The 23,048-nt window shown below is 39.9% G+C and overlaps 1 protein-coding gene across 2 annotated transcripts in view; it reads left to right on the top strand.

Annotated features, from left to right (window-relative positions):
- CPSF3 (cleavage and polyadenylation specific factor 3) overlaps positions 1-23,048 on the top strand; it is a 49,985-nt gene that overhangs the window by 23,453 nt on the left and 3,484 nt on the right. For both annotated transcript variants that reach the window (XM_060187006.1, XM_060187007.1), the window contains 8 exons: positions 362-537; positions 3,062-3,220; positions 7,095-7,241; positions 9,919-10,071; positions 17,045-17,153; positions 17,906-18,004; positions 19,968-20,062; positions 21,796-21,883. In XM_060187006.1, the coding sequence (XP_060042989.1) occupies positions 362-537; positions 3,062-3,220; positions 7,095-7,241; positions 9,919-10,071; positions 17,045-17,153; positions 17,906-18,004; positions 19,968-20,062; positions 21,796-21,883 (1,026 nt within the window). The remainder of the gene's footprint in view (positions 1-361; positions 538-3,061; positions 3,221-7,094; positions 7,242-9,918; positions 10,072-17,044; positions 17,154-17,905; positions 18,005-19,967; positions 20,063-21,795; positions 21,884-23,048) is intronic.

Genomic DNA, 23,048 nt, shown 5'->3' with positions numbered 1-23,048 from the left:
TTGTTGCCCTTGTAGTTGTTATTGTTGTCATAGCTGTTGTTGTTGGATAAGACAGAGAGAAATTGAGAGGGAAGGAGAAGACAGAGAGGAGGAGAAAAAGATAGACACATGCAGACCTGCTTCCCCACTTGCAGAAGCGAGCCCCTACAGATGGGGAGCTGGGGGCTCGAACCAGGATCCTTATACCCACCCTTGTGCTTTGTGCCATATGCCCTTAACCTACGGCACTACCGCCCAGCCCCCATATGTGTGCTTTTATTTCTTTGTTGTCTGAACTTTTAAATTAATTGTATATATTATTTATCATTTAAACTATTCCACATAACAAAATAGTAATTTAGTTTTTATGACTTTTCTCTAGATGAGTACTGGCAGAATCACCCAGAACTCCATGATATTCCAATATATTATGCATCATCTTTGGCCAAGAAGTGTATGGCAGTGTACCAGACATACGTGAATGCCATGAATGACAAAATCCGCAAACAGATCAACATTAATAATCCCTTTGTTTTCAAGCACATTAGTAACCTCAAGGTGAGTGAGTGCCTATGGGAAAGAAAACAAGGATGGATGATACGCAGACTTGTTCTCTTTTTTGTTGTTGTTGTTATTGTTTGTTTTACCAGAGCTCTGCTTAACTGCAGTTTATGGTTGTGCTGGGAATTGAACCTGGGACTTTGAAGCCTCAGCCAAGAAAGTCTTTTTGTATAACCAGTATGCTATCACCCCAACCCCAGAATCTGCTGGCATCATACTTCTGCCAGAAATAGAAATTTTAGCAGCTGCTTTTCTTTTTCACTTAAACAAAACTTCTCCTACGTATTCCAAGTCTTTTTTTTTTCCCCCAAGGTTATTGCTGGGCTCGGTGCCTGCACCATGAATCCACCGCTCCTGGAGGGCATTTTTTCCCCCTTTTGTTGCCCTTGTTGTTGTAGCCTCGTTGTGGTTATTATTATTGCCATTGTTGACGCTATTCGTTGTTGGATAGGACAAAGAGAAATGGAGAGAGGAGGGGAAGACAGAGAGGAGGAGAGAAAGATAGACACCTGCAGACCTGCTTCACCGCCTGTGAAGCGACTCCTCTGCAGGTGGGGAGCCAGGGGCTCGAACCGGGATCCGTACGCCGGTCCTTGTGCTTTGCGCCACATGCGCTTAACCCACTGCACCACCGCCCGACCCCCCCAAGTCTTTTTTTTAATTGTATTCTTTATTTAATAGAACAGAGTGGATCTATAGTGCAGGCACTACAAATCCACTGCTCCTAGAGGCTATTTTTTCCCTTTTGTTGCCCTTGTTGTTTATTGTTGTTGTTATTACTGTTGTTATTGCTGTCGTTGTTGTTGGATAGAGAGAAATCAAGAGAGGAGAGGAAGACAGAGGGGGAGAGAAAGACAGACACTTGCAAACCTGTTTCACCACTTGTGAAGCGACCCCCCCTGCAGGTGGGGAGCCAGGGACTCAAACCAGGATCCTTATGTCGGTCTTTGTGCTATGTGCCATGTGTGCTTAACCCGCTGCACCACCACCCGGCTCCCTCTTATTTTAATTTTTTTTTATTACTAGACAGAGACAGAAATTGAGAAGGAAAGAGGACATAGAGATTAAGACACAGAGCGGTGCTAGGTGGTAGCATAGCGGGTTAAGTGCAGATGGTGTGAAGCACAAGGACTGGCAGAAGGATCTGAGTTCCAACCCCTGGCTCCCCACCTGCAGGGGGGTCACTTCACAAGCGGTGAAGCAGGGTTACAGGTGTCTGTCTTTCTCTCCTCCTCTCTGTCTCTTTACCGTGTGTGAAGCCTAGTACAGGGCATGGCATGGATGGTTGAACAGTACTATAATGTCTCTCTTCTCTGTCTCTCCCTCTCTCTTGTGTGAAAATATTGACCAGGGAGTACTCAGAATTGGCACTGCATGTGCATGAGACACTGGCTTCATTCCTGGGTCATATTAAAATGGAAAGAAGGGAGGGAGGGAGAGGGGAAGGAAGGAGAAGAAAAAAACTAATGCTGGGAGTCAGGCGGTAGCGCAGCAGGTTAAGTGCATGTGGCACAAAGTGCAAGGACCAGCGTAAGGATCCAGGTTCGAGCCCCCGCCTCCCCACCTTCAGGGAGTCGCTTCACAAGCGGTGAAGCAGGTCTGCAGGTGTCTATCTTTCTCTCCCCCTCTCTGTCTTCCACTCCTCTCTCCTATCTCTCTGTCCTATCTAACAACGACGACGTCAATAACAACAACAATGAAAAACAACAAGGGCAACAAAATGGAAAATAAATATAAAAAAATTTTTTTTTAAAGAAAAAAAACTAATGCTTTAATTATGATAAAATAAAGACCGGGAAGTTAGTTCTCTGGGCAGGGTATATGCTTTGCCATAGCACAGTTCAAGTTTGGCCCTGACACCACATGCGAGTGTCATGGCCCTGGGCAAAAGTCCCTTGCTGTGATGTCATTCTCTCTATCTAAAAAGAAAAGTCAGCCGGGAGCACTGAAGTCATACAAATGTGTGCCCCCAACAACCAAATAGTAATACTAAAATAATGTCCGGAATAATTTCATTTATAAGTGGTCTTCCAGAAATAAATAGGCTGTTCACAAGGTACACAAAGTATTCTTTTTTGAAGTTAATTGCCTGAGCACTCAAACCATATTTTCTCTAGAAACTATGTTTTTTGGTTCAAATTTCTAGGACAGCCCAATCTATTCCTGAAGGATGCAGAACCATTGTGGGTCCTTAGGGAAATTGTTTCAGAGTTCTGTTGTGACTGCATAGAAACCCACGTGACTCTTGTACTGTGGCTGCTAGACACTGAAATTGGTTCTAATCGCTCAGGGTCTGGGAGAGTCTGCTATTCTTTATAGTTTTCTTTTCCTTGCATTCCCCGTCTAAACTATTTAGAAACTTGGAAATAGGACTTAAAATGCTTACTAGTTTTGTCAAGGCCCTTTCAGTACTGTGTTGAATCCTTTTATATTTTGCTTCCTCTCCCCCCCCCCCCCCCTTTTAAATAATGAATGCTTTGTCAGACTCAGGTGGTTAACATTGCTTTTCTACTCTTCTCAGAGCATGGATCATTTTGATGACATTGGTCCCAGTGTTGTAATGGCCTCCCCAGGCATGATGCAAAGTGGCTTATCCAGAGAGCTCTTCGAAAGCTGGTGTACTGACAAGAGGAATGGTGTCATTATAGCAGGGTATTGCGTTGAAGGCACACTTGCCAAGGTTAGTCATCATCTTAGACTACTGTGTTATTCCTCATCAAAACAGCAGATGTGGCAGGACCCGTACAGGTTTTCCCATTGAAATAATTGTTTCTTTTTTTTTTTTTTTAAATGCAGGTTTTGATATTTTGGGTTTTTTTTTTTAATATTTATTTTCCCTTTTGTTGCCCTTTTTTTTAAATTTTTATTATTGCTGTTATTGATGTCGTTGTTAGATAGGACAGAGAGGAGTGGAAGACAGAGAGGAAGGGAGAGAGGAACGGAAGACAGAGAGGAGGAGAGAAAGACACCTGCAGACCTGCTTCATCGCCTATGAAGCGACTCCCCTGCAGGTGGAAAGCTGGGGGCTCGAACCAGGATCCCTACGCTGGTCCTTGCACTTTGCACCACATGAGCTTAACCCGCTGTGTTACTGCCTGACTCCCGATATTTTGTGGTTTTTGTTGTTGTTGTTGTTTATAATTTTTTATTGTCTTTATTTATTTGATAAAGACAGCCAGAAATCAAGAAGGGAGGGGGAGATAGAGAGGGAGAGTGACAGACACCTGTAGCACTGCTTTACCACTTATGAAGCTTCCCTCCTACAGGTGGGGGACCAGGGACTTGAACTTGGGTCCTTCCACACTAACATGTGCATTCAAATAGGTGCACCACCACCCAGTCCCAAAATATTTTGTTTATTAAAGAGGATGGAGGACTGGGAAATGACTCAACTGACAGTGCATATGTTACATGCATAAGAGTCTCGATTTGATCCCCAGCACCACATAAAAGCACCAGGGACAGAAACAGGTGGAATTCCATGGATGATGGAGCAGGACTTTGGTGTCTTTCACACTTATTCTCTCTGGCTTCCTTCACATAATTTTTTTTTTTTTAATTAAGTTACATTTCAAAATATGAGAGTGGAAGAGCGACTGCAGATATTTCTACACCTGAGGAATTAATGCAGATGTGACTGGCAAAGCAAGACCCCCCAGGGGGATTGATGAGCTGTCATCTGGTTGCAGTTTGAAAATATTATACTATATTATGCTATGCTATGCTATGCTATGCTATGCTATGCTATGCTATGCTATGCTATGCTATGCTATACAGCATAGTGGTAGAGCTTTGGGCATACAGGTATGAAGTCCTGAATTTGATATCATTGCCAGAGTGATGTTCTGACCTGTCTATTTGTAGTTCATGAAAAAAAATAAATCTTTAAAAATAAAAAGGCACCCAGTTGAAGCAAACACATGAAAACTATTATCTGACAAAGTGATTTTTCTTTTCTTTTTTTTTTTTTTTGCCAGAGCACTGCTCAGCTCTGTCTTGTGGTGGGGCGGGGGTACTGAACCTGGGACTTTGGAGCCTCAGGCGTGAAAGTCTGTTTGCATACTTTACTAATAATAGCCTTTTGAAAGGAAAGTTTGAGTTGCTTGCCCATGTTTCTTTTTTATTATTATTTATTTTTCATTAGTGATTTACCAAATTATAATAGGGATATAATTCCAGACTGTTCCCACCATCTGAGTTCTCTGTCCCCATCCCCCTTCCAGTGGACATTTCAACAGTTTTCCCAAGGTCACAGATATGGGTTGACTATATATATTTTTCCCCCTATTTTTTTCCTATGGTCCTGTGTTCACTTCCTTTCTAGTTCACACTTACACTTATTACTGCTTGCCAGTGTCCTTCCTTTTCCTTCTTCTTCTTCTTCTTCTAGCGTTTGCCCTTCTGCCATAGCCAGTCAACAGCGTCAGGTTGAAAGCTGTCAGGAGCTGCTTGTTGCTGGCTTTGAAAGTGACTGGGATCCATGTGGATTCAGTCGGCTAGGAAGGATCGTCAGTTTCCCCCTTTTCCTCATATTAGTGAAATAGTGCCTCACTTCCTCTGGTGTTTCCAGATTCGCTTCCTTTTCAATGATGTTATAAAAACAAAGATTCCTGGTGACAAATGTTTCAGGTCCCAGTGGTACTGGGGTCCAGAACCCTCTGGTCATCTTTTACCCCCTCTGAGATAAGGGACCAAAGTTCTTTTTTTTTTTTTTTTTTTTCTACCAGAGAACTGTTCAGCTCTTGCTTATTGTGGGAGTGGGGGGAGAGGGATTTGAACCTGGGACTTTGGAGCCTCAGGGATGAGAGTCTCTGCAGAACCATTATAGTTCAGTTGATTTCCAGGTAGAAACATCTCTATTCTATTATTATTATTATTATTATTATTATTATTATTATTAATGGATAGAGACAGAGACACCTGCAGCCCTGCTTCACCACTTATGAAGCTTTCCCCCTGCAGATCAGGCCTGGAGGCTCGAGCTCTGATCCTTGAGCATTGTAACATGTGTGCTCAACCAGGTAAACCACCACTGAGCCTCATGCATATATTCTTTTTATTTGTTTATTTATTAGTGAATAGAAACAGAGAGAAATTGAGAAGGAAGGGGGAGGCTGAGCTAGAAAGAGGGAAAGAGACAGAGAGACACCTGCAGCACTACTTCACCACTCATGAAGCTTTCCCCCTGCAGGTGGGGACCAGGGGCTTGAACCTGGGCCCTTGCACACTGTAATGTGTGCACTTAACCAGGTGTGCCACCGCCTGGCCCCTGTATCTACTTTTTATATAAATCTTTTTCTTCTTTTTGCCACCAGGGCCTCACAGGGGCTTTATGACTGCATAATTAACTACACAACTACCAGCAGACTTGTTTTTTCTCTAGATAGAGGATGGGAGACAGAGGTATAGAAAAAGAAGAGAGGAAAAACACCATAGCACCATACACCACTGCTTGTGAAGCTTTCCTTTTGTACGGTGTTCCAATGTGGCCAGGGACATGAATCCAAGTCCTTGTGCATGATAAAGTATATGCTCTACTAGGTGAGCTATTTCCTGGTGACCCTATATAAACCTTTTATACAGAGATTAGGAGATAGTTTAGCAGCTAGAATACACACAGTACTGTGTATGAGATCCTGAATTTGATACCTGGCACCACATGGAAACACCGTGGGCAGCACGCACTAAAGGGAAGTATGGAGTCTGTCTCTGTCTCTCTCCTCTCTTCCATTGCCCCCTCTAAACATATAGATTAAAAGAAAGTCAAGTTAGGAAAGCCACCCAGCAGTATCTCACATGTGCAAGACCCTCAGTTCATTGCCTGGTATAGCATAAATAAATCCATTCTACAGATTATTTTAGCTGAAAAGTGATTTCTTTTTAGGGTACAAGAATAGTTGGGGTTACACATTTGTTTGCCCAATCCTAAGAAACAGGATTTTTACGCTCAAATATTGAGTTGTTGGCAAAGTCATGGCACATTTTTGCATTAAAAAGCATAGAAGAGGGAGTCAGGCGGTAGCGCAGCGGGTTAAGTGCACGTGGCGCAAAGCACAAGGACCGGCTAAGGATCCCGGTTCAAGCCCCTGGCTCCCCACCTACAGGGGCATCGCTTCACAGGCGGTAAAGCAGGTCTGTAGGTGTCTATCTTTCTCTCCCCCTCTCTGTCTTCCCCTCCTCTCTCCATTTCTCTCTGTCCTAGCCAACAATGACAACAACAATAACAACTACAATAATAAAACAACTAGGGCAACAAAAGGGAATAAATAAAGAAAGAAAAAAATTTTTAAAAAAAGCATAGAAGAATACTTTGTGATTTTTCTGACATCCCAGTACATTGAATTTTAGTGTGTTTACTGACAAAATGTTTGCTTGATCAAGAAAACATGTATTTGCTGTTTATCTATAGTGTTAGCATAATTTTTTGCCAACGTTTCTAAATTTAACATAAAAGTTGATGGCTACATGAAAAAATACTAAATGTACCTTTTCTTTTCTCATTGAATGGTTTACTTTTTCTTTTTATCTTCCCCCCCCCCTTATTTTTTTAACAGCATATCATGTCTGAACCAGAAGAAATCACTACCATGTCTGGACAGAAGTTACCATTGAAAATGTCTGTTGATTACATTTCTTTCTCTGCTCATACAGATTACCAGCAAACCAGTGAATTTATCCGTGCTTTGAAGCCACCTCATGTGGTTAGTCTCATGTGCATTTGATTTAGCCTTAGGGGGGGGAGCTTACCGAAAGACCTTTGCAGCAGCTGGTTCACAGACTAGATACCACTTTCTGTTACTATATCATTGTAAGTAGAGTGTTTGCACTTGTATTTGACCTTTATAAATACCCCTTTGAGTCAGGCAAGTGCTCTCTCTATCTCTATATCATTCTGTTTTATAAGTGGGGTGTCATTTAGATCTACCAACTCCAATTCTGGTGTTCTTCCTATTATTTTCTGCTGCTTCTCTGATAACTTAGGTACACAGTTTTTGCTCTATGTACTTATTCTGAATCCCAGATCCATTCTTAGTTGCTATGTAACCTTAGTCATCTTAGCCTCTCTGTACTGCATTTGTAAATTGGAATGATACAACCTCATAAAGTTATTGTAAGGACTTAATGAGAGGACATATCTCAAACATCAATATGATAAGTGACTCATAAATGCTTAAATTTTAGAGAGAGGAGAAAGTTATATAGTAGTAAAAGTTAAAGACAACTAGATATGAAATAGTTCCTTTCTGGTGTGACTTGTTTCATGTTTTTAAGCTTCATGTAATTATGAAACTAACAATTGTATTTTGGTGGAATTGGGATAGGGATAAACCTAAAAACAGAATAATAATAATAATTACTATTATTATTATTTTACCAGAGCACTGCTCAGCTCTGGATTGTGGTGATGCGGGAGTTTGGACCTAGGACTTCAAAGACTTAGGCATGAGAATCTCTTTACATAACCATAGACCCTGCCCAACATAAATGTTTTTAATTCAAGGAACATTTATGGGTCATGTCTCTGTAAAAAGAAAAAAGAAACAGATATATTTCACTTTTCAGAATGTCTTAAAGGAAATGACCCTTTGTTAGTTTTTTCCTTTCATTGTGGTAAATATCACAACATTTGCAAATTTTTAGCTATTTTTGTATGTATAGTTTAGTGGTAATTAAACTTCTTTGACAATGTTGTGTGACAATCACCACTGTTTCCAAAACTTTATCACTTCAGATTATACCATTAAACAGTCATCTCCGTTCCTTCCTCCCAAGCTGCTGGTAACCTCTAGTGTACTTTCTGTCTTTATGAATTTGTCTAACCTAGAATTCATGTAATCATAGAAAACAACCAGTGTTTTCAAGGCTAATCCATGTTTTATCACGTATTAGAGCTTTTTTCTTTTTTTTCTTAATTGAATATGTGTCATTACATGTATGTGCCACTTTTTGTTTATTCATCTGTTGGTGGACAGTTGGGTTCCTTCTGCTTTTTCAGTTATTGAAAATAATGCAATAAGGAACACAATAAGGAACATATAATTTTCTAACTGCCGGTTTTCAGTTCTAGTGGTTGTATGCCTAGCACTGGGATTACTGGATCTATGATATCCCATATTTGGGTAATCACTGGGGCCAGATGGTGGCGCACCTGGTTAAGCACACAAATTATAGTGCATAAGGACCTGGGTTCAAGCCCATGGTCCCCACCTGCAAGAGGGAAAGCTTCACAAGTGAAGCAGGGTTGCAGGTGTGTCTCTTTATCTCTCCCTCTACTCTCAGTTTCTCATCTCCATTCAATAATAAATAAAAAAAATTAAAAAAGAAACTACCGAATTTTATCTCATAATGGTTACACCACTTTTCTTTCTCACCAAAAATAGTAAGGATTCCAGTTTCTCCATCTCCTTGCTACCACTTGATATTTTCATTTTTTTTATTCTAGCTACCCTCAAGTTTTATAACTTCTTGTAGGTTTTAGCACTGCTCAGCTCTTGCTTATGATGGTTTAAGAGTTTGAATTTGCAAGTTCAGAACCTTAGGCATGAAAGCCTTTTGTATAACCATTATGCTATCTTCCCTCATAGTCTTTGTTTTTTTTGGGGGGAGGGGGGGTGAGGAGTTGGCTCACGAGTAGCTGGATCACATGTGTACAAGACTTTGGCCCAGAAAAAAAAAAAAAATATATATATATATATATATTATAAAATCTAAATAAAAATCTGTGTTTTCTGGGCAATCTGGTGGCATTCCTGGTAGAGTACACACATTGCCATACATGAGAACCTGGGTTCAAGTCTCCAGTCCCCGTCTGCAGGAGGGAGGGATGCTTCATGAATGATGGAGAATACTACAGATATCACTCTTTGTGTCTTACCCTGTATCAAAGAAAGTGGGGGGAAAAATGACCATCAGGAGTGGTGAAGTTGTCATATAGACACTGAGCTACAGCAGTAACACTGGTTGGAAAAAAATAAAGTCTGTTTTCTGATACAGTCATGGTAGCAATAGGACTTCACAGAAATCACATACTTTCAAAGCTTGTAGAGACTATAGAAATCATCTGGTCCAGTCTTTTACCAGTGTTAGTAGAAAAACCTCCAGGAGAAAATCTGTTACTCTCATGAAATTGTATATCTCATTTTAGTAGCAAAAAAAAGAGTCGAAAAAAGTTCTCTCTCAAAATAGTTACACTTAATGATCTTTCAGAGGCAAACAAAATGAAAAGTATGTTTGATTAGTAGTAAAAAGTAAAAGTCGTAAAGCTTAATATTTCAGATATAGCTCTAGTTCAAATATTTAATTCAGGTAAGGACTATCATTGATCTAATTAAAAGATGTTTTCTATTCTCTTTTAAATCTCCATCTTATTCTATGAAGATCTTAGTCCACGGAGAACAGAATGAAATGGCCAGATTGAAAGCAGCCCTGATTCGAGAGTATGAAGATAATGATGAAGTTCACATAGAAGTTCATAATCCACGCAATACAGAAGCTGTAACCTTGAATTTCAGGGGAGAAAAGCTAGCCAAGGTAAACAGTTCTGGTTCCTAATCTTACTTCTTTCAAGGGAATGTATGTTTCTTAAGAAAATAGTTAAAAAGAAAAAGGAAATAGATCTGGGACCTAGGTTAATCTAAACCAAGAAAACATGCTTAAAGATTTCTGTGTACTTGTATACCTTAGGAATCTTAATCATATGTGATCCAAGAGGGGGAGCAGTGGATGAGGCATTGGACCCTCAAGCATGAGGTTCTGAGTTCAATCTCCGACAGCACCAGAGTACCAGAGTGATGTCTGGCTCTTTCTTTCCTCCTGTATTTCTCATTAATAAATAAATAAAATCTTTTTTAAAAAAGGATTTTGGGCAGGGGTAGATACTATAATGGTTATGCAAAGAGACTCTTATGCCTGAGGTTCCAAAGTCCCAGGTTCAATCCTCTGCACCACTATAAACCAGAGCTAATCAGTGCTCTGGTAAAAAAAAATAAAAAAAAAAAAAAAAAGGAAAAATTCTATCTAGCTGTTAGTATGTGCAAGGACCCAGGTATAAGCCCCATGGTCTCCACCCACAAAAATTAAGCTTCTTGAGCAGTGAAGCAGTGCTACAGGTTTCTCTTCCTTCCCTTTTCCTCTCAATTTCTCTCTGTCTTTATCCAGTAAATAATAAATATACAAATAAAGTTTTAAAAAAAATTGGCCAAGGAAAATAGCATAATGATTATACAAAGACTCTCATGCCTAGGCTCTGAGGTCCCAGATTCAATTTCCTGGACCACCATAAACCAGAGCTGAAAGTGCTCTTTTTAAAAAAAAAGCGGTGGGCAGGGGGAGTCAGGCTGTAGTGCAGCAGGTTAAGCGCAGGTGGCGCAAAGCACAAGGACCGGCATAAGGATCCCAGTTCGAGCCCCCGGCTCCTCTCCTGCAGGGGAGTCGCTTCACAGGCGGTAAAGCAGGTCTGCAAGTGTCTATCTTTCTCTCCCCCTCTTCTCTCCCATTTCTCTCTGTCCTATCTAACAGCGACATCAGTAACTACAACAATAAAACAACAAGGGCAACAAAAGGGAATAAATAAATAACTTTTTTTAAAAAGAGGGTGTGGTCCAGGAGGTGGCGCAGTGGCTAAGCCACTAGACTCTCAAGCATGAGGTCCTGAGTTCGATCCCTGGCAGCACATGTCCCAGAGCGATGGCTGGTTCTTTCTCTCCTCCTATCTTTCTCATGAATAAATAAATTCTTTTTTTTTAAAAGGATTTTATGCTCAACACTTTTTAAGTTTTAACTCCTTTCTTTACATAAACAATATTTAAATAAATTAAATGCTAATACAGTTGAATGTAATAGCTTTTGTTTTAAGATCAATCCTGCTTTTTACCTTTTTATTTATTCATTTTTCTTTTATAGAGAGACATAAAGAAATTGAGGGATAGAGGAAAGGGAGAGAAACTGAGGAATGAAATAGCAAGGGGATGAAAGAGACACCTGCAGCCCTGCTTCATTACTTGTGAAGTTTCTCCCTGCAGGTGGGAAAAATGTAATAGCTTTTGAAATCCACACCTCATCTAATTTTCCTTCCTATGTCTGATGATAAATACTCACCCATGTCTTTACTTTGTCTAGTACAATTCTACCCACCTCTAGTCATTCTTCCTAGGCATCTAAAGATATCTATAAACATGTATGTGAAATCTGTAAACATTTTCCTTTTAGAGAATTAAAACTTTTATGTTGAAATATAATATTTACAGAATTTAATAATAGAATAGTAAAAGGAAAGCTTTATCAGAGACTATATCACAAAATTGTTGGATGTTGTGTTAGTTTGTTTTTTTGCCTCCAGGGTTATTGCTGGTGCGTGATGCCAGCATCAAGAATCCACTGCTCCTGGCAGCATCTTTTTTCCATTGTTGTTGTTGCTGTTACTGTTGTTGTTATTAGATAGGACAGAGAGACATTGAAAGAGGAAGGGAAGACGGGGCGCTGGGGGGGAGACATCTGCAGATCTGCTTTACCGCTTGCAAAGTAACCCCATGCAGGTGGGGAGCCAGGGTTTGGAATTGGTATCCTCGCGCCAGACCTTGCGCTTCATACCATGTGCACTTAACCTGGTGTGCCACATCCTGGCCCCCTATCAGATTTTTAAAGGGATATAAGAAGAATGAATATAAATTTTTGAGATTATTCATATTAAAATGAAGTGTTTTAATATATGACATGCACTAATGAGAACTTTTAAAAAATACATATTTTATCGATTTATTGTAGAAACACAGGGAGAAATCAAAAGGGAGATAGAGATGAATAGAGAATGGTCTAGGAGGTGGACTCTTAAGCATGGGGTCCTGAGTTCAGTCCCCAGCAGCACCTGTGGTTTCTGGTTTTCTCTCCTATCTTTCTCATTAATAAATAAAATCTTTGAGAGAGAAAGAGAGAGCTGAAGAGAGAAAAGATACCTGCAACACTGCTTCACCATTTGTGAAGCTTTCTCTGCAGGTGGAGACTAGGGGCTTGAACCTGGGTCCTTGCTCATTGCAACATATCTTCTCTACCAAATGTGCCACCACCTGGTCCATAATGATAAGCATTTTTTTTATCATTCCTTTAATACATAATAAGCCATACATGATAAAAAGTAGATGATTATCCTTTCTTGCAGTTGAACGAGAAGTTAGGATGTGAAGTTTTTTATTGTCAAAGAATAACAAATGGTTTTATCTACTCCTGAATCTCACTGTTCACAAAGCTTTCCAAGAGGCTGGTTTAATGGAAAAAGAGTCGTATGCCTATAAAATTGTATAGTCAACCAGAATCTAGAATTGAATTTCCCAAACTCTCCTGGTTAAAATGTAGGGCAGGGAAGGAAAAAAATTTAAAAAAAGGATCTGTAGTCAGATAACTTAGAAGTCTGTTCCAACAAAGTTAAACTTAGTATGCCAGAGCTCGCCACAGTTTTTATTAAGTTGTATAGTATACAGTATTTATTTATTTATTTATTTATTTTAATGAGAGATTCAGAGAGAAAAATACAGAAAAAGTCTAGAGCTCTACTAAGATCTGGCTTATGGTGATACTGGAGATTGAACCTGGAACCTCAGAACGTCAGGCATGAGAGTCTTTCGCTTAGTCATTATGCTATCCCCCAGCCTAGTATACATATTTTAAAATATATTTGCCTGAGAACTTGGGTTTAATATCATTCTTACATTTAACTTTATATATGCACAGAGATATTATTGGTAATGTGTTTTCTCAAATACAGTTTCGTATTTTGAGTGTCACCCTGGCTTTTTTCTTTTTTTTTTTTTTTGCCTCCAGGGTTATTATGGGGCTCGGTGCTGCACCACAAATTCAGTGCCTCTTGGAGGCTTCCCTTTTCTTTTGTTGCCCTTGTTGTTTTATCCTTGTTGTGGTTATCATTATTGTTGTTAATGTTGTGAGATAGGACAGAGAGAAATGGAGAGAGGGGGAGGGAAAGATAGACACCTGCAGACCTGCTTCACCGCCTGTGAAGCGACTGCCCTGCAGCTGGGGAGCTGGGGGCTCAAACCAGGATCCTTGCACCGGTCCTTGTGCTTTGCACTTAACCCGCTGCGCTACCACCCGATTCCCTGAAGTCAGATTTGATAGCCATGTTTACCCATATAAAGAAGTAGATCAGAGAAGTTAGATCCACAAAGCACTATCAGAGTAGCTATCTGTAGAAATGAGGCTGTGGCCTGGGAGGTGGCACAGCAGGGAGAGGTCTAGACTTTTAGACATGAGGTTCTGAACTTGATCTCCAGCACCACTATGCCAGAGTGTTGCTCTGGTCTTTCTTTTTCTCTCTACCTACCTACCTAGTGAAATAAATAAAAAATAAACTTTTGAAAATATATATTTAGGGAGCTGGGCAGTGGTACACCCGATTAAGTGCATACATTACCATACATAAGGACCTGGGTTTGAACCCCTGCTCCCTACCTACAGAAGGGAAGCTTCATAAGCGGTGAAGCAAGACTGCAGGTTTCTCTCTCTCTCTTTCTCTCCCACTCCTTCTCTACTTTCCCCTTCCCTCTCAGTTTCTTTTTTTTTCCCTCTCAGTTTCTATCTATCTAATAAAAAGCAGGGGTGGATGGAGGAGTGGTGGATTCCTCATGGAGGCACCAAGCCCCAATGATAATCCTAGTTCCAAAAAAAAGGAAAGAAAAAATTCATTTATTAAAAGAAAAAAAAAAGCAGCAAGCCAGTTAGTTATATCTATCTTTTTTTAGCAGCATATTGGAAACATGAATAGAGAAACAGAGATTACAGTTGACAACACAAGGTGAAGTCCGACTAGTGATTCATTCTGTTCTCTGAGGTGCATCCCCACCTTACCTGCTTCTGGGACTTCACTGTGTTCAAAGAGCAGAACTCTCTCCCACAGGCATGTAAAGAGAAAACAGCCCTAAAAATCATGAAATAGAGCTCTGCTATTATAGAGTAATAGTTATAAATGGAGTCGGGCAGTGGCGCAGTGGGTTAAGCGCATGTGGTACAAAGTGCAAGGACCGGTGTAAGGATCCTGGTTCGAGCCCCCTGCTCCTCTCCTGCAGGTCTGCAGGAGTCTATCTATCTCTCCCCCTCTCTCTCTTCCCCTCCTCTCTCCATTTCTCTCTGTCCTGTCCAACAACAACAACATCATCAACAACAACAATAAAACAAGGGCAACAAAAGGGAATAAATAAATAAAATAAATAATAATAGTTATAGAGATAAAGGTCTGCTATTTACCCTTCACTAAAGACAGACAAGTGTGTCAAGACAAGGCTGTCTGCTTTGAGTTTATTTATTTGCAGCTGAAATAAAAATATATACATATGTATATATATATATATACACACACACACATACATATATACACACATGAATGTCATGTTTCATATTTGTAAATTTCTTTTAAAGATTTTATTTATGTATTAATTAGAAAGATCGGAGGAGAGAGAAAGAACCAGACATCACTCTGGCACATGTACTGCTGGGGATCAAACTCAGGACCTAATGCTTGAGAGTCCAAAGCATTATCGCTGTGCCACCTCTTGGACCACAGATTTTTTTGTTTTTATACAGTCAGTAATTTCTTTTATAATTTTGCAACTTAGGGGGCCTGGTGGTGGAACACTCGGTTAAGTGCACATATCACCATGTGCAAGGATAGGCTTTGAGCCCCTGCTCCCCACCTGCAGGAAGGATGCTTCGTGAGCGGTGAAGCAGGTCTGCAGGTGTTTCTCTTTCTCTCTCCCTCTGTCTCTCCATCCTTCTCACTTTCTCTCTGTCCTGTCAAAAAAAAAATTAGAAAGGGACCAGGTGGTGATGCACCTGGTTAAGCGCACACATTACAGTGCACAAGGACCCAGGTTCAAACCCCTGGTCCGCACCGGCAGGGGGAAAGCTTCACAAGTGGTGAAGCAGGGCTATAGGTGTTACTCTCTCGCTACCTCTCCCTCCCCTCTCAGTTTCTCTCTGTATCCAATAATAAATAAATAAAAATAGAAAGGAAAAAATGGCTGCCAAGAGCCATAGATTCATAGTGCTGGCACCAAGCTCCAGGAATAACCCTGGTGACAATAAAAATAAATAAATATACTCCTCAAGTGGCCTGGGAAGTGGTACAGTAGATAGAGTGCTGGACTTAACAAACATCATACCGAGTTCAATTCCTGGCATACCATGTACCAGAGTGGTGCTGTGGTTCTCTTTCTCCTCTTTCATTAATAGATAAAGTAAGTATATACTATATATAGAAATCCCGAAATCCCCCTTCAGTATGACCTCATCTATAGCTATTATTATTAGTCAATATTAACAAAATATTCTCACTTGATAAATATCCTCATTGGTAAATTGCTGGGAAATTCAGTTCAAGGCCTCATGGATGTATCATACCACCACTAAATCACCCTTTGCTGATTATTTTTCAGAGACAGAACTGATCAGAGACAGCACTGATCCCTAACTGATGGTGCTCAGGTTCTAACTTACTTGGTACCTCCCACTTGGTAATGTGCCCACTCTACCAAGTGAACTATCTCCTGACACCAAGATAATATCTATCTTTGTCTTTATTCAGAAGTACTAATTAGGGGCCAGGTGGTGGCACACCTGTTTAAGTGCTCATATTACAGACGTACTAATTATTAGTACTAGGTCTAGCAATTTTGTATGATGGAACTCCCCCTATTGAGAGATTGATAGCCTGCCTGAAGGAAGCATCAGCATTTCTGGCCTGCACTTGCAATATAGCTGTGGGGAACTTCTTTCCTCCCTACCTACCTTCCTACCTTCCTTCCTTCCTTCCTTCCTTTCCTCCCTCCCTCCTTCCTGCCTTCTTTCCTTCCCTCCTTCCTTTCTTCCCTCCTTCCTTCCTTCCCTCCCTCACTTTCCCCCTCCAGTATATTTATTGATGAGAAAGAGAGGATAAGGAAGGAAGAAATAGAGAACCACATAATCACGGTGGCACATGTAATGCTAAGTATCAAACTCAGGATCTCAGGCTTGAAGCCCACTGATTCACCCACTGCACCACCTCCCATGCTAGACACTTGAGAAATTGCTTAGTCCTGACACATAGATCTACTTAGTTTGATTGGAACAGAACTGTCTTAGTCATTCTTCCCAGATCTGCCTCTGTAACTTTCTTATTTGATATCTTGGTAGCCCTGCTACTAAACTAATTGTAAAGATGTTTACCATATTTTATCTTCATTAAATTCATGCATTATTTTCATGGTTTATTTAATTGATTGATTTTTGTTTTTATGAGAGTACTTCTCAGCTCCGGTTTATGGTGGTGCTGGGGATTGAACCTGAGACCTTTTGGTACCTTAGGCATGAAAGGCTCTTTGCATGTCCATTGTGCTATCTCCCCAGCCCTTTCATGGTTTAGATATCTAAATATTAACATTTTAATTGAGTAGTTGAATAATTACATTTTGTAAGAGTATTTTTAAGCTGCTCTTTTTTCTTCTCTTTTTTTTTTTTTAAATAGGTCATGGGCTTTTTAGCAGACAGAAAACCAGAACAAGGTCAGCGAGTCTCAGGAATACTTGTTAAAAGAAACTTTAATTATCATATACTTTCTCCTTGTGACCTCTCTAGTAAGTATACTAGTAAATGTGAAATATAATTCATTCTATTATTAAAGTCTATAAAAACATGTCTTACCTATTAGCCAGATTGTTTGTGACAGTCAAGTAATAAAATAGAATTACATAAATGTTAGTTTAAATTCATATTGGAGGGGGGGAAGCTTTCTTGATTTATTGAAAAATTTACTATCTGTCAGATAACTTTTTTCTTAATTGTACATAAGTTCTTCTCTGAGATAGGTTTACTACACCTTTATAAGCCTACCTTGTACCTTCCACAAATGGAGTATTGACAGTTTAATTTCCAGAAGTAATGTTGAATTCTCCACATAAGCATTTTTACTTTTATGACCTGCAATTTTATAGCAGGTTCTGGACCTTCCTGTTGTTTGCTATTCAGAAAGATCTGTTTGAGATCTATTGACCTGTTTTCTTTCATTGTTCAATAAAATGGCACCAGCTATATAGCCAAACTTTATAGTATACATAAATTGAAGTAAATTATAGAGATAAACATTTGTAGAAAATGAAATATAAAACAGTTTTTATTAGTAACTACTTTTTGAAGTGTACATATATTTCCTCATGTGTACATGAAGTGTACATATATTTCCTCATGTGCCTTTGTAAATAGTAAGTCATGTTCTAATTTTCTTTTTTTTTCCTCTTTTTTTCTTTATTCTTAATTATGTATTTGCAGGTTATATTTTGTACTGCTAATATTGCTTCATAAAGTATATTTATTCTCCTTTTCTCTTCAGATTATACTGACTTGGCCATGAGCACTGTCAAGCAGACCCAAGCCATTCCATATTCAGGTCCTTTTAATTTGCTCTATTACCAACTACAGAGATTGACAGGTGTGTGGATTTTTTAAAATATTTATTTATTTATTCCCTTTTGTTGACCTTGTTTTATTGTTGTTGTTGTTGGATAGAACAGAGAGAAATGGAGAGAGATGGGGAGACAGAGGAGGAGAGAAAGACACCTGCAGACCTGCTTCACCACTTGTGAAGCGACTCCCCTGCAGTTGGGAGGCCGGGGGGCTCAAACCAGGATCCTTACGCTGGTCCTTGCACTTTGCGCCATGTGCGCTTAACCCTCGGTGCTACCGCCTGACTCCCGATTTTTTTTTCTTATTTTTCAGTAAGAGAATACCAAAGAAAGTTTGTTATTTAATTTGAGCAATTGTCTCAGAATTGTTCTACTTTTGTACTCCACTAGGTCATTTATTATCACCTTTAATGGAAAATAAGTACACTGATAAACTTTTAAAATACCATAGTATCTCTTACCCTTGATCTATTGAACATCGTCAAGATACCAGTAGTTGTTGCTTCATATATTTAAAATATGCTTTAGTTTCTTTTCTTTTTCTTTTCTTTTTTTTTTTTTTTTAATTTTAATGAGAAAGATAGAAAAAAACAGAGAAAGACTAGAATACTACTCAGCTCTGGTTTATGGTGGTGTTGGGGAATGAACCTGAGTCCTCAGAACCTTGGGCACAAAAGTCTTCTGCAGAACCACTATGCTGTCTTTGCAGTCCTGTTTTAGTTTCTCACACCTAAACTTTATTGTTTTTGCAACCTGCATTAGAAGTTCTGTTCCTATGGTGTCTTGTACTCTTTCCATCAATCTGTCTCTGTTTCTCTCTCTCTCTCTCTCTCTCTCTCTAGTCTCTTTTTATCTAAGAAGATTGGTCCAGAGCAGTGAAGCCTGAGTGATGACAAGAAAGAAAAAGATATAAGTGACCAGGGGTGGGGTGGTGATGTACTGGTTTAAGCACACATAATATGGAGGGCAAGAATCTGGGTTAGATTCCTGGGCTCCCCACCTGCAGGGGGCGGTGGTTTGCTTCACAAGCAGTGAAGCAGGTCTGCAAATGTCTGTCTTTCTCTCCTCCATCTCTATCTTCCTCTCTGCTCTCAATTTCTCTCTGTCCTATCCAAGAAAAAAAACAAAAAAAACAAGTGACCGAATCTTGTATACAAAGATGTTTAGTGACCCGGCTTACTACTGAGGCTGGGAGGTGACCTAATGGTTATGCAAAAGACTTCAGTGCCTCAGATTCTGAGGTCTCTGATTCAGGTCCCAGCATTACCATGAGCCAGAGTTTAGCAATGGTCTGGTAAGAGAAAAAAAATTTAGATGTTTAAAATATGACTAGAGAAATGCTGCTTTGTTGTTGTTGCTGTTAATGGGTTAGAGAGCGAGCACACTGGGTAGGGTGCATGATTATTAAGACGTGATCCAGGCTTAAGCCCTGTTACTACATAAGAGATGCATGGGCACAGGAAGGAACTCTGTGCTATCTCTCTGAATGAAATGTAACCCAGGAGCAGTGAAGTTGCACAGTGCACATACACAAGGCTTTGGGCCACACACACACACACACACACACACACACACACACACACACACACATTTGTTTTTCAATGTATCAGCATTTTTTTTAGCTACCTTTATAAACAGATGAGTAATTATACTTCTGGAAGATTATCAGAAAATCATATACAGCGGCTGAGAGATGCCTCACCTAGTAAAACACACACTTAGCCATGCACGAGAACCCAGATTCAAACCGCCAGGTGCCACATGTGAACACCGGGAAGGGAAGCTTCATGAGTAATGGGAACAGTGCTCTCTCTCTGTCTCTTTCTCCCTCTGTGTGTATCAACCTTTATCTTGTAGCGGGTGGGGGAGAAGGAGGGGAGCTGCTAGAAGTGGTAGAAACCATACATGTAGCCCCAGCAAAAACAAACAAACAAGAAGCCTGGTAGATAAAATAAACGAAATTATATTGACCTTATAATTTTTTTTCAGGTGATGTCGAAGAATTAGAAATTCAAGAAAAACCTGCTTTGAAAGTGTTCAAAAATATTACTGTAATACAAGAACCAGGAATGGTGGTATTAGAAGTAAGATAAGATCACTTACCCAAACAAGAAGGGGAAAATGTTTTAAGTATTCACATTTAGTTGCGAAGAGAGTCTCTTCCTAGTCAGGAAATCATTGCTGAAAATATGTGTCTAATCAGATTTAAATATAGCATAGTTAAGTATTTTCTATGTAACAAAACATAAATTTAAAAAGGTATAATGCTGGTGTAATAAGGAGTTGAGGTTTCTCGTGATTTTATGCCACTCTTGATGCCTTTAGTTAGTTTAATTAAACGTATTAAAAGTTGTCAAGATAAAAATCTGAATGCTATAAGGAAGCAACCTTTTCATTTAGCACTTTTTTTGAGCATGGGATTTTAAAGGTTCAAATAAGCAACTTAAAAATGATCCAAATCTGTATTCATTCCCATCTGTTATAATTATGAATTCCTACTGGTAGAATTTGGAACCAAGTGAATTTGATGCTTGATTTTTTTTTTTTTTTAATAGGTTGGCATCTGTTAAGTTTAAAAAAAATGTTTTCAAAATGAATCCTGGGGTGAGGGGTAGATAGCATAATGGTTATGCAAACAGACTCTCATGCCTGAGGCTCCAAAGTCCCATGTTCAGTCCCCTGCACCACCATAAGCCAGAGCTAAGCAGTGCTCTGGTAAAAAAAAAAAAAAAAAAAGAATCCTGAAACTGAATGAAATAGGGAGGTGCCTTGTCTATTTCTCTGCCTCAGGGTTATATGTAAATTGTCTGTAAACTTCCCAAATATGCGCTCTCCCACTGAGCTGTATCCCTAGCCCATAATACTTACTTATTTTTATTGAGAGACCGGAGCATTGCTTCATCATGTCTAATATCCTATTTTGGTTTTGTCTTTTTGTTATGTGGTACTCAAGAGCCAACCCAGGGCCTCGTGCATATAAGCTTGCCCTCTACCACTGAGCCACCTTTCTGGTGTCGTTGTATTTATAAATTTTATTTATTTACACAAAGGAGAGAGAACAGGAGCACCACACTGGCACATAGGATGGCAGGGATCAAACCTGGGACTCATGCTTCTGCGGTTAGCAGTCCACGGTGAGAAACACACACACACACACACACACACACACCACCATCTTGTTTTGTGCCCAAATGTCCAAGATCTCAGGATTCATATGAGAAGCAAAGTAAATGCTTAGAGATATTATGCTCTTATTCTGTCTGTCCTATGAAGATACAATGGTAAGGAGTCTTCGTTGCAATCCTAGTACCAGTAATTACTGAATGTTATATTGCACAAAGTCCTTGAACCATTTTCCTTTTTTATAAAATGAAGATGTCATGAAAAAAGTTTTTTTAAAGATTTATTTATTTACTAATGAGAAACATAGGAGGAAAGAGAAAGAGCCAGGCATCACTCTGGTACATGTGCTGCCGGGGATTGAACACAGGACCTCATGCTTGAGAGTCTGATGCTTTATGCACTGCACCACCTCCCGGACCACTATGTCATGAAAATTAAATGAGATAATGCATATAAATACTTGCCACAAAGGCAGTGTTCAGTACATTGTACTGTTGCTAGTGAAAGAAAGGGGTGGGGAGTGTAGTATCTGTAATTCATTTCAGTAAAAATTAGTTTTAATGAAAGTACTAGATAGAAACAGCCATTCTGTATATACATCCATATATACTTGATGAATGATGGGTGGGTAGCATTACATAGCTTCTGTGGTTGGTCGTAGAGTAGCTTCCTGATTTTCCCTCTTGTTTTACAGTGGCTAGCTAACCCTTCCAATGATATGTATGCAGATACAGTAACAACTGTGATATTAGAAGTTCAGTCAAACCCCAAAATCAGGAAAGGTAAGGAATTCTTATTTGTTCAGTTTTTGGGTTTGTTTTTTTTTTCTTCCCCTTTTCCCCTGGTTCTCTGAACTGAAAGGCAGAAAACAGGGCTGGTGAAATAGCTCACTTAGATGGTGCTGCACTGCTTTGTTACATGTTCAGCCCGGGTTTGAGCCTGGCCCCCACCACATTTAAGGAAGTTTCTGTTCCATGTTCTCTTTTTATTTTCCTTTCCTTTTTTTTTTTTTACCAGAGCACTGCTCAGTTCTGGTTTATGGTGGTGCAGGGGACTGAACCTGGGACTATGGAGCCTCAGACATGAGAGTCTGTTTGCATAACCATTAGGCTGTGTACCCCTACCCTCATTTTCTTTCTCTCTCTCTCTCTGCCTGTTTCTCTGTCTCTGTCTTTATATAATAAATAAATAAATAGCAGAATCTTTGGAAGCCAGGAGAGAGTTCACCTGGTATAGTATACACTACCATGTTCTCGGACCCAGATTCCAGCCTCCTGCGCCACCTTGGAGCACCATGAGTAAGGGAAAGCTTCACCAGCAGTGGGGTTGTGCTGGGGTGTGTTTCCTGTTGTTTTCTTTCTGAGTGTGATTTAAGGGGGCAGAGTGGGAAGCACGTTCACTGACAGTGTTGGAAACTATACCAGCGTAAAGCCCCAGCAGGACTTTCTAACAAATGGAATCCAAAAGAACTGGAAATCTTGCTTTTCCGTTCTTAAAAACTTTTAAGAAATCAATTTGTACAATAATCTTTATTACTAGTATTTTTACCCTTTCCCCCCCTGGGTCTTTACTATAAAAATTTGGTTACAAATCATGCAAATATAAAAATCCTTTAGTGAGGACTCAGTGGTGGTGCATCTGGTTAACCACACACGTTACCATGTGCAAGAACCCAGGTTTGAGCCCCCAGTCCTCACCTACAGGGGGGAAGCTTCATGAGTGATGAAGCAAGTACTGCAGATATTTGTCTCTCTACCTCTATCGCCTTCACCCCTCTCAATTTCTGTCCTATCAAATATGAAAATATAAAAATAATAAATTTTGGGCACTAGGCAGTGGCACAGTGGGTTAAGCGCACGTGGCACAAAGCACAAGGACCAGCCTAAGGATCCTGGTTCGAGCCCCCGGCTCCCCACCTGCGGGGGATTCGCTTCACAGGTGGTGAAG

The sequence above is a fragment of the Erinaceus europaeus genome, chromosome 3, assembly GCF_950295315.1.
Source record: "Erinaceus europaeus chromosome 3, mEriEur2.1, whole genome shotgun sequence".
Taxonomy (NCBI): domain Eukaryota; kingdom Metazoa; phylum Chordata; class Mammalia; order Eulipotyphla; family Erinaceidae; genus Erinaceus; species Erinaceus europaeus.
This window is presented reverse-complemented; position numbering and strand designations above follow the sequence as displayed.